Source organism: Colossoma macropomum, unplaced genomic scaffold (assembly GCF_904425465.1).
Source record: "Colossoma macropomum unplaced genomic scaffold, Colossoma_macropomum, whole genome shotgun sequence".
Taxonomy (NCBI): Eukaryota; Metazoa; Chordata; class Actinopteri; order Characiformes; family Serrasalmidae; genus Colossoma; species Colossoma macropomum.
In genome coordinates this window covers 23,047,951-23,064,554 of record NW_023494786.1, presented here as the reverse complement: position 1 = coordinate 23,064,554, position 16,604 = coordinate 23,047,951, and the positions used below count along the sequence as shown (strand labels likewise).

General features: G+C 38.8%; 1 protein-coding gene across 1 annotated transcript in view; it reads left to right on the top strand.

Annotated features, from left to right (window-relative positions):
• The window catches only part of gabbr1a (gamma-aminobutyric acid (GABA) B receptor, 1a), a 65,445-nt gene that overhangs the window by 43,849 nt on the left and 4,992 nt on the right, over window positions 1–16,604 (top strand). Inside the window, exons 14-21 of the mRNA XM_036564356.1 lie at window positions 96–159; window positions 684–761; window positions 4,764–4,914; window positions 7,371–7,503; window positions 7,730–7,846; window positions 11,030–11,137; window positions 12,365–12,458; window positions 14,189–14,316. Coding sequence (XP_036420249.1) covers window positions 96–159; window positions 684–761; window positions 4,764–4,914; window positions 7,371–7,503; window positions 7,730–7,846; window positions 11,030–11,137; window positions 12,365–12,458; window positions 14,189–14,316 — 873 coding nt within the window. The remainder of the gene's footprint in view (window positions 1–95; window positions 160–683; window positions 762–4,763; window positions 4,915–7,370; window positions 7,504–7,729; window positions 7,847–11,029; window positions 11,138–12,364; window positions 12,459–14,188; window positions 14,317–16,604) is intronic.

Genomic DNA, 16,604 nt, shown 5'->3' with positions numbered 1-16,604 from the left:
CATTAAAACATTTAAACATTAAACATAATGTTTAAACATTATAACGTTTAAACATTATTATATTCAGTAAATGTATATATTTCTGCACTTTTCAGGGTCACGTAGTCTTTGATGCCCAGGGTTCCAGGATGGCTTGGACACTCATAGAGCAGCTGCAAGGTATTAAATCATATTCTTTCCACCAAAACACTCCCTAACAACCTTCTTCTGATAAACCAATCTCTGAAATAAATGTGAGGGAAGACTTTTTCACTAAATTGTCAAACTTATTATCTCTAACAGCATGCTTTATTAGCTAGCATTTAGGAAGCAGAGCTTTAATTAAGATTTTAATGGAATGTTGTTTCTTTGCTTCACTGCCATAACTTTGGCTCACCAACTGTTTTTAAATGCATTTCTAATTGAATCTGTGCTTGTTGGGGACTGTTGTTGTAAATGACTGTTCTGACCTTTTGTGAATGCAGAGTTCATGCATTTGGCTTTTTTTTAAAAAAGCAGCTGTGTCTAATGCCATCCTTAGCCACACGTTTTGGACCATAATACCATGGACTGAGAATCATAAAGTAGCACATTTTAGTGCTTTACATGTATTGTATAGGCTACAGTAGTTAATTTTTTATTCTCTTTTATGCTCTTTGAGTACTGTTACTTCTGCTTTTAAGTCATCCTGTTTCATTTCGCAGGGGGCAGTTACAAGAAGATTGGATACTATGACAGCACAAAAGGCAATCTTTCCTGGTACGGAAATGACAAGTGGATAGGTGAGCCAGATTGATTCTTTTCTCCTCCGTCTAGACATCTGTCCCTGGCTTTGTCCATTCCATTCATTCCTCCTCTCACTCCCCCTGTGTTTTGCCCTGATTGAGGATTACTGCTATTGATTTTTGTTGGCCTGACAAAGCGCTGCTCCAGTGTTTAATATGTCACATAACTGCCCTTTGAGCCAGCTGTGGCTGTAACACTGGGGAAAACTGAAATGCAGGAGGTGAAGGCTGCATTGTCCTATAGATGTGTCTTCAGTAGATGAATTGAACACTGAATTGACAACATAGTCGGTGGAGCACACTCTCAATTTCAGGGTCACAGTACCACCAAGCCTCTGCATCACCAAACTAGGATCAATATTCTGCTTTGTAGTTTCCAAAGGACATGTCCATCTTGCAAGCAATGTAACTGTATCTAGAATTTCTTTTATTGTTTTTTTCACTGAAATTTAATACAATTTATTATATATAATTTGTATTAAATTTTGTGTTAATCATTAATCCAACTGTGTATGAGCATATTGTCACTGTCATTTTTTTTACACCATTTGAAAATGCCAGATGTGCTTCACATCATATGAGCATTTCATGATGAATTGATCAACAGAAATGGTCCAAAATTTCTTTGCATTGTACCCTTACCAAGCCATGGGCCTGCTGTCAGGCCCAAAGTTTTATTACACACTTGTAACCTAAGAAAAGCTCCTTTAGTTTGCACTGAAGTCCCTGTAGTTAATGAATAATAAGCCTTAATATGTAATAAGCCTGGAATGTTAAGGGGTTAACAGATCTTATTTGAGTACTATTTCTGCTGTATGAGGTTTTCTTATGACACTGACGCTATGTGATAAGCTAGCGCACAGGGTTTATATGCAAGACCACTTTCGTAATTCCAGCACAGCTTTCTAGTTAGTAGTTTAAGTACCATGACTGGATTGTCAGCAAAATATTATCACAGTGAAAAGTCAAATTACTGAACATTAAATAAAGATTAAGAGTTGGTAACCTTCCAATTACATCTCAAATGAGCTTGACTGTTGAAAGTCGATTTTAAACGCCACTGTGCATTGCTGAGTTGACTCACCCTCTGTATATTTAGGATGCTATTTACCTGCCCAGCCGCCCCCTATGAGTCAGACTTAATAGAAGCTCTAATCAATCCTCCATGCTCTGATCCCATTGAGAGAATAGCTCTGCCTGCATGACATTAGTGAACTGATGCTGCCCAACATCAGAGGGGAGATTTGACCTGAAAATTTGCTTCGGATTGTTTTGGGAGCGGACAACAAGGTCAACATTAAGGCTTATCAGGACTGCCAATCAAAAGGAGTATTTCAAATATGATTGTTACTATAAGTTACTTGAAGTATGTTAGTCTCTTGGGTTTTCACATGGAGTTTATATGATTAGATGAAGTACCGTTTAAGTGATATAAAAATAATTTTTTGTGTTGCTGAAATATTTTCCCTGTGTACATTACTGTGCATAAGTAAGAGATCACCCTTTCATTTATGTAATTTGTAGTCAAAATGACCATTAAGTAAACATCATTCATTTTTCAGTGTCAGAAAAACATGTATTTAACAGAAAATTACACAAAAGCCTCAACACCTAAATGTAGTGTCAGTTTTTTTCAGAATTTAGTGTCTCCACCCTTTGTCCTTATTACAGCTTCCATCCATTTTTGGAGACCTGCTTTCAGTTTTTCAAAGAAACCTACAGGGATATTTCCCCGTGTTTTTGTAAACACCTGCAGTTCAGTCTTAAAAGTTGGTTAGATTTTCTGCTTCTCACAGTCCAAGTTATCCCAACTGCAAATGTAGTCACCATAAAACCTTGTCAGCTGTCCAGTATTGGTGTTCTAGGGCAGAATTTCAGTTTTGTCTATTTCCTTTTCCCAGGCTTCTTGACAGCTACACATTCTTTCAGATACATAGCACTGAGTTTATCTTCTCACAGTGGAAGCATGGACAGACACACCTAAATCTCCTCTCTCTCAAACATGAAAGCTTTAAGAGCTATTTATCTGATGGGGACAGTTTTGGTAGTCTTCCAGGTCTTGCACAGTCGAGCCCCATTTTCTTTATATCTTTTAAAAAAATTGAACTCTAGTTTTCTGGCTTTTTTTTTTTTACTTATTTTCCTGTGATTTTTCTATATATATGTAGAGAGAGTGAGAGAGAGAAATAAGATATCATATTCATATAGCTAAATGCAGCAACTGTGTTATTACTATTGCATATCATAGTCAGAATTTTCTATTAGATATTAGAATAATTTTATTAGAATTAGATTTCCCATCTTTGAGCACGATGGCTTGAAAGGTCTTGAGTTCCGAAGATTTAATGATATTGCTGTTCTATATAGCAGCTCTAACTTTATCCAGCTTCCTGCTTCATGCCAGTTTGTGAAACCTAGTTTTTTCTACAGCAGCTAATTCATATCTATTTGCCTGCCAGTAGCTGCTAATTTCAGTAAACTCTGTTGTGAGTTTGTGACCCATTTACATACAGCTCGCTTTTCACGCCCACAAAATCACGGACATCAGACCATGGAGTCCGTGACATTGCTTGCCATTTTTGCCCTTGCTTAAAAGACCAGAAACAGAGGCACAATCCAAATAAACCAGAAACTCCCAAAGGGCTCTTGCTCTGTGGAGGCTTTTGGGTTTAAATTAGCACACCGCTGTTTTCCAGCTAGTCTTGCAAGAAGCTAACTTCTGAAGCAGCATTAGAGTGTCAAATGTTAAAGCTGACCCCAAATCAGAACGTATTAGCTGAACTTTGCGTTGAACTCATTTGCAATCTCTGTGCATGTGTGCAACGTATTGCCTTCTCTCGCACTCTTGGCCGCCTCGCGGTAACCCCTGACAACCATTTGAGCACGACTTTTCCTTTCCAAATTGCTTTGGCAACGGTTGTGAAGCAGAGTCTCCATGGCAACACCCCATCCTGATTCTTAGATCAAGGACGAAGGAAGGTTTAGTGTGTAAATGCGTCAAGTGACAGGGCTCTCGAGCTCACACCCACCCACGTCTTCCCAAACACCGCGGACGTGTTCGCTTAGCAATGGGGCTGCTTGGCACAGGCAAGTGTCAGGATGTCACTCTGAACCCATCTGTGCCTTGACATTATGAAGAGAGTATCAAAACAAACACGGGTGCCATGACACTGAATGGTGCCCGGGGCCTCGGCTCTAACAAGGACACATGTCCCTCACGCTCCATGTCCTGTCCCCGATAATGGCCAGCTTGACTCTTGCAGTCACACCACCTCTTCCCTTCTCAGCAGACTGGAAACAAGACGTTTGACAGAGTGAATGCCTCCTGCCAACTGGGATGCTATTACAGCCCTTGTTTATCGATGGAGGTCTGCCAGGTGCCCTGCTTATCATGCTAACTTTAGAGCCGCTGGACAGCCAGTTATATGCAGTGCTTATTCGCAAAACAGCTAACAGCTCATTCAGCAGGTGTAAACAGTGTAAGGTCCTGGGTGTTTGGTGAGATTCTAAAGGATGTACTGTATTTAGTCATCAACATACGCTTTTCTTCATCTTGTTAGCTTCTTTATGTAGCGACTTATGATGTAGTTTTGAATGATTCATTTTCTTGAGCTGCACGGCTACTTTAAATTCCACAGACCGAAAGTGCGAATGAAATGCCTTATTTAAGAGTCTTTATGCTGTGTTCCTCCTGCCAGTTCTCCAGATGACTGCGTTGGTGCCAAGTGGCTTTACTCCCTCAGTGACAAGCCTCTACTTATTGCATGTGTACCGACTGGACCTCATTGATTCTGAGCGCTAAGCTCTGATCTCTCTGTTCCTCTGAAAAGTTCTCAAGCCCTTCCACCGTTTTTCACTTTTGAAGGTCTTAAATGTGTTTCCGTGGTCTTTTTGCTCTCACCCTTTCTGCTGTTATGGTGTTTATGTTTGTTCTTCTCTGGTTTGCCTCCAGGTCCTCTGATTTTTTTTTCTGCTGACCTATTTCTCTCCTCCCTGCAGGCGCTGGCCCTCCGGCAGATCAGACGGTGGTCATTGAGGAGTTTCGCTTTCTTTCCCAGAAACTCTTTGTTTCTGTGTCTGTCTTTGCTGGCCTGGGAATTCTTCTAGGCATAGTGTGTCTCACCTTCAACATCTACAACAGTAACGTTCGGTCAGTGCTCTGAAACATTGGGACTGTACAGTGCTGATATGCATGGAGGAGTTAGGCGCAGAGTTAGGGATGCTATGTTAGGGATGAATTTTTGGGTAAATAACCAGCAATTAACACCTTGTTGTGCCCGATACCAGTCTGCATATTAAAGCACATTTGCACTGTAAGAGATAAATGAGATGCAGTGAACATAAGAACCGTTACAACGCAATTATTGAAATTATTGAAAGAAAGACTAGCAGGACAGTTTAAAGTTTGCAGGTATCAGCAAATTCAATGTAATGTGTTTTAAGATATTTTAATGCCATTTTGAGACATTATTAATGCTACTTTGTTCTAGTACTCCCATGAAATTCTCACATATGTGAATATAATTATAAAGCAGTCTTTACTGCAGAACTCCTCACATTCTAAGTAGCCTGACTACCACTGCTTTATGTGCATTTGTGAGATCCTGCTGCTGTGGGTTTTCCTCACTTTTAGAAGTGTCCACAAGAGCATTGTAAATAAAAATAGTTGCCTCTTTTGGAGATTCTTTAGCTTTAGCTTTATTATGACTTGTGGATACCCTGTTTATCAGTCAAAATGTAAACTAATCTCTAGACTGACTCATCAAAAGTGTACTTTTTTATCAATTAATCAGTTTTAACTGAGTAACTGTGACATCCCTAATGTAATGTACCAATAAGAGTCTATCCTATGGACTCATACAGTAGCGTTTCTGCCCAAACAGATAATCAAAACATGAATATTCAGTGTTTGGGGCAGTGGTGTTACCCACTATGCTCCATTTTTGTGAGTTGAAGTTATAGAAATGCTCACTATTGAGTGCAAGTATGTCAGTGCAAGTACAGGCTGCAGTCGTGTGCAAATGTTTGGGTGACATTGTCAAATTTCATTTTGTTAATTTTCCAAGTGAAAAGAAATACACATCCTCTGCAGAACACTTCTTCACGTTATGTATCCAAATTTATCCTGGTTAAAAGTTATAACATATAATATATAACATATAATATAATTTATTTATTTTTCCAATATCAAATAATACAATATTGTGCATTAAAATTTGCAGAAAAATACCATGCTTAAGTTTGTTCCCTGTAAAGGATGTGTCAACTGGTTTTCACTTAGAAAATCAACAAAACATATAATTTGACTGAGGATGTTCAAAAAAGTATATGACATATATAAAAATATAAGGTGCTAAATTATCAATTTTAATTATTGGCTGTAATTCCAGTATTGATAACAATAGTTTACCTATTTATTGATGAATAATATTTTTACCCATATATTGGTATAAACAGGATAAAGAACCCAGAATTTCATTAAATCTCAAGTGATGCAACTCAGTTAATATTCTGGGGGCAAGCTACTGGCTCTGTGGGCCAGAAACTAATTCAACATCTCCTCTTCAAACTCTTCACTTTCTGCAGTGTGTGCACTATGACTGAGCTAATCTGCAGTGCTGCAGGCAAGTTATTCTTATAAGGAGAAAATAAGTTGCCAGAGAATGTGATTTCACAGGATTCATCATGTCTATTACCTGTTTACCCAGCACATGACCTCTTGTTAAACTCTCTGTGCAAAAGCCTACAATGTATGGTGTTCAAAGGCAAAACTACCTCATTTTGTATTCATGCCACCCCCCACCCCCACCCCCAAACTCAATGCTGTCATGCTTACATTGTTTTCTATATAATGATACATTACCCTGCATTAGGACACTGTGGAGCATTATCCTATAATGTAGTACGGTTGATACTAGGACTTTTATGGTACCAAATGAATAACTTCAGTCCTACAGAACATCTGAAAATTTGGTGCTGTCCACTTTGGTGCAAGCCAACATTAATAAGTGTTCAAATACCAATTGTACATGATTTTTATATCAAGCATGCTGCAGTTGTGCTGTTCATTTGATCTCAGCACCGCCATTTTTGTGGGGTGTTTTCAGCAGGGGGTTCTCACTCTTCCATCTTTGCCCCTCATTTCTCACTAGAAGCTCAACACAGGGTAAAAATATTTCACACTCAGAGAGCCAACAGTGTTGTAGTTTATCTGATAGCAGAGTTATATGGAATTGTTTTTATTTTATTATGTTAATTAAAAATATCTAATTAGCTGTGAAGGAACCTGCAGAATGGTGCTAAAAAAAGAAAAATTAAAAATTAAGAATAAAAAAGTATGTTATGTTTCTGATGTAAAACTAATATCTTTCAGCAATCTGTAACAAAGTAAAGGCATCAGTATTGGGATCTACACTGAAATATTTTGAACTCTACCCAGCCTTATTTAATGTAGTGTAGAATAGAGTAGAAGTACAGTGCAGTATTTTGGCCTCCATGTATTAAAACTTTCACATTCAGCTGTGTGTCCACTATTATATGAACTAACCTAAGCATTAGTGACTCATCCTTTTAGAAGGCATTACAGTTCAGTCTCTCTGCTCACAGGTACATCCAGAACTCTCAGCCGTACTTGAATAACATTACAGCCGTGGGCTGTGTGCTTGCTCTGGCTGCGGTCTTTCCACTGGGCATTGACGGCCATCATGTGCACAGATCACAGTTTCCTGTGGTGTGTCAGGTAATGGAATGAATTTAGTGCACTTTCTCTGACTTTCTCTCCTCACTCTCTGTCTGTCTGTCACCCTCTCTCTCTCTCTCTGTCTGCTTTTGCTGTGTCCCTAATGCACTGTTGTGGCTGATGGTGGTTATATCTGGGAAATGCAATCTCTCTGCACTTTGTGTACTGCTCACTCCCTCGCTCTCTCTCTCTCTCTCTCTCTCTCTCTCTCTCTCTCTCTCTTTAGTTTCGCCTGTGGCTGCTAGGGCTGGGTTTCAGCTTGGCCTACGGCAGCATGTTCACTAAGATCTGGTGGGTTCACACTGTCTTCACCAAGAAGGATGAGAAAAAAGAGAAGAGGAAGGTATGGCATGGTATTTGGCAGATAAGAGTGCAATTCTAGGTCATGCATAGAGTAAAATGTGGATTAATTGAGAAGAATGCAAAGCCTCATTAACTCCTATGTTAGGTATCTTATCTAATTCTTCACCTTCGATGTATTGACTTTGCCTTTGTCCCCATTAACTAATTAAAATCAGTCCACTGAGTAGTTAAGATGTGTACCTGTCCACGCTGGTCATGGTGAAAAGGATCGGCTGTGCTATCCTGTTTTCTATCACTGTATAAAAGAAGCACCGTGCTGCCTTTATTGGTGGAGGCACTGATAATTTCTGATCGAACATGTGTGCACATTCAGAAGAGAATTCAGATCACTATAGGCTCACTGATTAGTTTAAACAGAGTAATAATTTAAATGTGAAGTGTGACATATAGACTTATGCATATGTTTCATTGCTCAAAATGGTGGTTTGTGAGGAAAAATCTAATCAAGAATCCACAAATTTTTGGCTTTGTTAGATCGTGTTCTTTACACATCTAAAATAAATGTGACAGCATTTGTTATTGCCATAGAAATAGAGTAAAGGGCAGTAATATATGTGGAATTTCCCTCATTTGTTGAAAACTTGAGAAAGTGAGAATGACTCATGATTTGTTAAGACCGCCGTGTCCAGTTCTGCTGAGTCCACTACTTTTATTCAGGGTATTAAAGAATCACACAGTGCTTACTGTGTTCATTAAGCCCAACTTCAGCGTGAAAGAGGTCTACACAGACTTTCTCCCTTTCCATTTTTCTCTCATACTCTCTCTCTCTGTATCTCCAGCTTTCTCTCTCTCTCCTTTCTCTCTCTCTCTCTCTGTCTCTCTCTGTCCTTCTCTAACTTTCTCTTTCATCCTCTATCTTTCTATCATTTTCCCTCTCTGTCTCTCTGTCCTTCTGTCCTTCTCTCTCTCTCTCTCTCTCTCTCCTTCTTCTCTGACTTTCTCTTTCATTCTTTATCTTTCTCTCTATCGTTTTCTCTCTGTCTCTCTGTCTTTCTGTTCTTCTCTCTCTCTCTTCTTCTCTGACTTTCTCTCTGTTTCACTGACATTCTCTTTCATCCTGTATCTTTCTCTCTATCGTTTTCTCTTTGTGTCTCTCTGTCCTTCTCTCTCTCTCTCTCTTCTTCTCTGACTTTCTCTCTGTTTCACTGACATTAACTTTCATCTTTTATCTTTCGCTCTATCATTTCTCTCTCTGTTTCTCTGTCCTTCCGTCCTTCCCTCTCTCTTCTTCTCTGACTTTCTCTTTCATCCTTTATCTTTCTCTCTATCGTTTTCTCTCTGTCTCTCTGTCCTTCTCTCTCTCTTCTTCTCTGACTTTCTCTCTGTTTCTCTGTCCTTGCGTCCTTCTCTCTATCTCCTTCACTGACATTCTCTTTCATCTCTTCCTCTTTCTCTTTCCATCCCTTTCTCTGTCTTTGTTTCTCCTACTGTCTCTTCCTCCCTCCATCCTTCTCTGCCCCCTCTGTCCATCCTTTCATCTGTTTTTCTTTCTTCCTCCATCTGTCTCTCTCATCTTCCTCCTTACATTTTTCTCATTCTCTCTCCTTCTCCATTCTTCCCTCTTTCTCTCTCTGTCTTTCACTCTGTCAAGTCTTCATTCTGCCATTTTCTTTCCCCCTCTGTCTTCTTCTATCTCTCTCCATTCTCCCCCCCGTTTCGCCCTCCATCATTTTCCCTCATCCTTCTTTCTTTCTATTTTTCCCTCTATCTTTCTCTCTTTTTCTTTCTCTCATTCCCCCATCCTTCTCTTTTTCTATACTACTCTCTTTCTGTTCCTCCCTCTCTCTTTCTCTCATCCTTTCTCCCTCCATTTATCCTTCTCTTCTTTCTCTTTCTTTCCATTTCTCTTTCTCCAGTCTTCTTTTTCTATTTCTTTCTCTTTCTCTCATTTTCCCCCTCATTCCTCTCTCTCATGTGCCTCTTTCTCTGTCCTTCTCTTTTTCTGTTTCTCCCTCTATCTTTCTATTTCTTTCTCTCTTTCTCTTTCTCTCCATTTCTCTGTCTCCATCTTTCTTTCTCCCTTTCTGTCTTTCCATTCATCTCTCTCTTTCCCTTCCTCTCTGTCTTTTACTGTTTCTCCGTCATCATACTCTCACTGTTTACCCACTCATCCTTCTCTCTTACTCACCCATCTCTTTTTTTCCCCTTCTCTCTCTCTTTTTTTCTCTCCCTCCCCCTCCTCATCTCTATCTCTTCCTCCACCCATGAATGACAGTGTAATCTCTCATATCACTGCAGGCTTTTTTCCGAGGTGAAGTTACTCACTTGCTCTCTGTTTCACACATTCCTTCAACACCTTCCTCCAGACATACACATGCATACCCTCATGACCAGTTCCTCTGCTCACGATATTGGCAGCTGGATGAGTGAACATGTGTGTCTTCTCTGATCTCATGTCCTAGAGAAAGGGAGATATGGCTCCATGCATAGGGGAGACCCTAAGACTTCATCAGACGAATACCAGATTACACCAACTATGGAATATTTATGAATATGGATGAGTATTAAAGTTCTTTGCGGAAATCCGACCTTCGGGGGCTTTATTATTTGAGCCTGTGCACAACGAATCGGGCTGACTTTCAACTCTCTTGATGTCCATGCTGGGGCAATTTGACAAAGTGCTGTGAGAAGTGCTTGAAGAAAGTCAGATAGACAGACTGAATGTGGCAAAAATGGGGCTCTCAAGTCATTTCATGCACTTCAAGTAGACGGAGAGAGAGCAGTATGTGCAACACAGCTCAGTACTATCCTATTTAACCAGTCCGATGGCCTGGAGGAAGCTAGCAGGGCTGCCTTAATGGGGAAAAATGAAATGGAAATAACCCCTCATTTTGTAATATTTGATGTTTTGCAACAGGGTGTGTCAATATTTGGTCATAGCATATTTCATTGTGCCAATAAATGGGAAATAATTACAATTTGCCTCTAAAATGCTTTATGCTAGCGAAACACTGTATTTATCCACTTTACAAAACTGTTTATATCAAGAAATTATATCACTTGTCAGTTATCATAAAGAATTCTTAGAGATGGCTTTTTCATACCGTGCAACAGTAAAGTCACACTGCTGCTTGTTTTCAGTTATCAATTTATAACTTGTACAAGGTTTATAAAACCATTAAAGGCATTGAAAACAAATTACTAATCAGTCTTGTTTTCACAGCACTTGGAGCCATGGAAACTCTATGCAACTGTCGGCGTTTTACTGGCTATTGATGTTCTGTCTCTGATGATCTGGCAGATTGTTGACCCTTTGCACATTACTGTCGAGGTACATCAGTTTTACTACCAAGCTGTGAAATTTGTGCACAGTAATGTTCTGTGATGAAATAAGAGTACTGTTCATTCATTTATTTAATTTCCAAGCAAGATGGCCAATAATTTAATTAAAAGGTTGTTCCTTTTTCAGCATCAGGAAAAACATAGCAGATACATACATACATACATACATACATACATACATCATCTAAACCGCTTATCCTTCTGGGTCGCGGTGGGGTGCTGGAGCCTATCCCAGCTGTCATTGGGCGGAAGGCAGGATACACCCTGGACAGGTCGCCAGTCCATCGCAGAAAAACATAGCAGAAATATGTGTATTTAACAGAAAATTAGCTGCAACATTTAAATATAATATTTTCAGAGTGTAGTGACTGCACCCTTCTTCAGAGAAATCTGCAGGAGCACTTTTCCACATATCCAAAGTTCAGTCTTAGAAGTTGGTTGGTTGCCTTGTCTTCTTCTCATGATCTCCTGAGTAATCTCATTCAGTGATGTTGAGGTCTGGACTCTGGTCAGTCCTTTGTTTTGAAAACACCAGGATCTCTGTTTGATTTGCAGATTTTCTTCTTTTTTGTCTACTTCCTTTTCTTAGTAAAAATTTCTTGACAGCTACACATCTTTTCAGACTCATAGTGTTGAGTTGTCTTCTCACAGTGGAGGGATGGACAGAAACACCTGTGAATTTTTTCAGATCTGAAATGAGTGGAGTTTAATTTTTTCCTCTCTCTCAAAAATGAAAGCTTTAAGTGCTGTTAATCTGATGGTGACTGTTGGTGGTCTACCAAGCTGTTAGGTGTGAGATTTTCTCTTTGACTTTCACCTTTTTTTTATGGAAGTGGATTATCTTACATCTAATGTTGTCACAAATATTCAGAACTTGTACTAAAGAATGGCCATTTTGACTGGAAATTTAAATAATGAAGGGTGGTCTCTGACTTTTGTACAGCACTGCAATAAGACGTTTATCAGTTGCAGAACTGTATTTATGCATTCTGATACTTCTGCTATTCAGCTACAGGGTGTTTTGTGCATTTCTCATTTTGTACAATTTGTATGCTGTGAAGATGTGAGATTGAGCCTATATAGGTTTTTAATTGAAACTAAATTCTCTCTCCCTCCCTTATTACCCTCATTTCCTCTTTCCTCCTCTCTCTCTTGTGTCTCTCTATCTCTCTGCATTCCTCTCTTGCTGCACGCCGCTGCCTCTCTCTCCGAGCAGAAGTTCACTAAAGAGGCTCCTAAAGCAGATCTGGATGTGTTGATTCAACCGCTGCTTGAGCACTGCAGCTCCGAGAAGATGAACACATGGCTCGGTACACTGTCTCTTTTTTCTATGTCAATCTCTTTCTTTCTCTTTTCTTTTTACTGTCTTTCTCATTCCAGTTCCTTTTTCTTTCTCTTTTTCTGTTTTTTCTCTCTCACTGTTCTCTTTTCACTTTTTTGCCTCCTGGTCTCACTTCCTCTCCAGGCGGTACAGTGTGAAATGTAATCATGTGGGTCAGTGCACATGTCTTTCAGTCATAGCAGGACTCATTCATACTGTAAAAGATGTTACACTGCTGAAGACGCAGCGCTGGACGCTTTTAAATTAAATATTAATATATATTTCAGGTTTGTTGCCCTTTGTTTGCAAAGTAAATGATGAAAATAAGATACATGTCTACATATATTATTAATATACATACAGTGTTTGTCCAGCCAAGTCTTCTTAGTCTGTTTCTTACAATGTCATATTTTCAGAGAAGGTCAATAAATCTTGCTTCATGGACTGTAGTTTAACAGTAGTATGGATGCAGGCCTCATACATATTGAGATGACAAGCTAAGACTTCACAATTGTAAATCAGTAATGCTGTCATATGGTACAGAAAAGACCTCCTTGTTTACTGACGACAACAATACTGGGGAAAGCAAACAAAAAAAGCCTAAACATAGCTTTTGGACAGATATTGTGAATTTTATTTGCCAGATGATGTGAAACTACACCTCACTCTAAACGTTTAGTGACAGTATTCATGTTTTCATGCATTGCTGTGGCTCTTATAGGAGCCTCATAAACTTTTATAAGTTTTTATGCTGTAGGAAGAAAGTTAGCATAAACATTTTCACACTGATATAAACCAGAATAATCACACTTATAGTACTCTTTGTTTTATAAGTGAAAAAATGCTGTACTTGCTGTAACTGTGTATGTACTTTACCCTATTGTGAATATCAATTCATACAATACTTCAACAATTCTACAGAGACTCCCCTTATTTATTTAATGTTCTATCAAAATGGCCATTAAGCACAAGTTATTCATTTCAGGAAAAAATGTGGAAAACATGTATTTAACTGAAAATTACACAGAAGCCTCAGCAGACTCGCTTTCTGCAGCAATATTTTTCTACTCCTGTGAAGGTCAGTCTGAGAAGTTGGTTGCATTTTTCTGCTTCTCATGATCCAAGAAATCCTAGCCAAATTAAATGTAGAGGTCTGGACTTTGGGGTGATCAGTCCAAGACCAGCAGCTTTTTATTTGATTTGCAAGTGTTATTCTTTTTTGTCTACGTGAAGCACCTCCACATCTTTTCTTTTTAATTTCCACTAACACAACGTCATTGGACAGCTCAGCACACTTGTAGGAAAACACTAACTGCAAGTGTCAGTTAACAGATGCATCATTTGAGTGATGGGGAGGGAGAAGGAGAGCCATCCTACCCACTCAGAGAGAACAAGGCCTGTTATGCTTTCTTGGACTCCCTGCCACAGATGACTGTGGCATCACTGGGAATTGAGACTCCAAATACTTAAACAGTGAAGAACTAATTAAGGTTTAAAAAGCCTAACATAATGTAAAGATTTTTTTTCACCAGAACCATATATTGAGGCCAATAACCTTTTAGGAACCTTTGCTTTTAAGATTATTGGATGGTATAAAACATTATCTTTGCTATGTGAAATGATGTACTGGTTGGAGGCACTCAGAGTAATTAATGCTATACTCCATTCCTGTTTCTTTAAAGCAAGCAGATAAGGAGAGGAATGTCTTTCTCCTTTTAGGTGTGGTGTATGGCTACAAGGGACTGCTCCTGCTGCTGGGAATCTTCCTGGCCTACGAGACCAAGTCCATCTCCACTGAGAAGATTAATGACCACCGTGCCGTAGGAATGGCCATCTACAATGTGGCTGTAAGTGTGGCTGCTGGCTGCTGCTATTTGCAGCTCTGCTAATGATTTCCTGTCTGTAGCCTCTAACTATAGCCTATATGGTGCTGTGTTGTCTGCAGATGTTCCTATCTATGTATGTTCTCACGTTGTCCATTGGTCTGTCGCAATGAATTTGAAACAGCTCTGAAAAAGCTGCAACTAAGCTTTTGTCAACCCAAGCTGACCACCAATTTGTACTTTGTTGCTGTAATATCAAAACCTTATAACTCAATAGGTAGCTGGCCTTTACATTGCGTGAACAATTCATAACGAGTAGACCAACAGAAAGGTCCACTTAGAACAAAATCTTGTTACATTACCCTACAATATTGCTAATAATATTTTTTCTACCTCCTAAAAAGCTTCCATTTCAGAGAAAGAGGTTCTGCTTTGATTTTTTAAATATTGTGACCATTTGTGACATGGGAACGCACTTTGGAATCTGAATCATAATATAAATTTTTGTGGCTCTTTTCTTGGAGACACATTATTTTTTGAACAAAGCCTTGATTACCGACGCTGCTTGCTGCGGTCTCACGCTTGAATGCTTGCCAACAGTTTGATTCCAGTAATAACTGCAAGTGCTTTGAAGGATGATTTGCATAATTGCTACCATTTCCCCAAACCCCCCTCTAAAATGGGCTTAATGAGAAAACAAGAAAACACTTGACTGGAACGTGAATGTGGCTACTGCCTATACTGCCACCTGCAGCTGTTTTAAGTTACATCCTATAATGCTTTGTTCCACCTATGCATTAACTCACTGAGTCAACATGCTCCTCACTCCCCAGTCTGTATGTTCAGTATAAAACCGTGTTAATTGCTTTTGTTATATCACAAAAAATATTGCATTTACACACAGGAATAAGCAAAGGTCTAACAAACTTAAATTTAAAAACTTTTCTCTGGGAAATAAGTGTGTTTATTTTTCTGAAAACACCATATAATATTAAAAACACAATTCCAAAAAGCTGGGAAAATAGGAAAAATGAAAATAAAAACAGACAGCAATGTTTTGCAAGTCCTTTTTGATCTGCATGGAATTAAAAACAGTAAAATGGCAAGATATTTAATTTTCCAACTAATTAACTAAAATTATTTGATGCCTGCAACATGTTTCAAAAAAGTTGGGACAGGGCAATGTTTACCACTGTATTATATCACCTTTCTTTTTTAACAGCGATCAGAAATTGCTTAGGAACTGTGGACACCAATTGTTATAGTTAGAGTAGTAGAGCCTTAACTTGCATTTGTAGATGCAGGAATAGACGGTCAATAGTTTTCCGAAGTATTCCCAAGCTTATATGGTTATCTTTGTTACAGAAGCATGTCTGTTTTAAATGCAGTGTCTGCATCTGAGGGAGCAAAGATCAGGGGAATTCAGTATGGGTTTTCGGACTCACCCTTTACGCACAGAGATTTCTCCTGATTCTCTGTATCATTTAATAATGTTATGGATGATAGATGGTGAAATCCCCAAATTCCTTGCTATTGTGCATTGAGAAACATTCATAAATTCCTGGTGTATTTGCTCACAGTTTTCCACAAAAAGTGATGACTGAGCCTTTCATGAATGTTCCTTTTATACCCATCACCTGTTATCTATTCACCTGTTTACCTGTGGAAGGCTCCAAAACAGGTGTTATGATCATTCCACAAACTTTCCAACTTACATCTCCCCTGTCCCAACTTCACTGGAATGTGTTCAAATTTATAATTAGTGTATGTTTACAAAAATCAATAAAGTTGATAAGGTAAAATATTAAGTATTGTTTGGACTTTACCTATTGTCACAACTTTTTTGAAATTGGGTTTGTAGAATAAATTCAAATAAACATTAATATAGTAAAAAATAGCAAGAATTTCTTGTCTTCAGAAGAATAATTGATATCTTCTGCGCTGGTTAGAAGACCACAAGTTTGGTTTCTGATTTCCCCTTCAAGCCCCCAGCCATCCTGTGGATTTATTAAATTCCATCACCAGCACTCCTGATTTGAAGCACTGATTAGCCAAATCAGGTGTTGGGTGATAACTACAATAAATACTGGGCTGCCACAACAAGAGGTTTGGAATTGGTTAAACAAACTCTAAATCTTCTCAGGTGGCTAAACTTTTGCACATTGCTGTATATATGTCTATTCGGTCAAGCAGTTTAGCCTTTAAGTTGAAGTTATAAGGAGTGTTTCAGCCATAACTGCACAGTACCAGATGAGGCAGCCAGTCAGATTTAGAGGAATGAAGAGAGGTTAGAAATTAGACATGCAAAAATA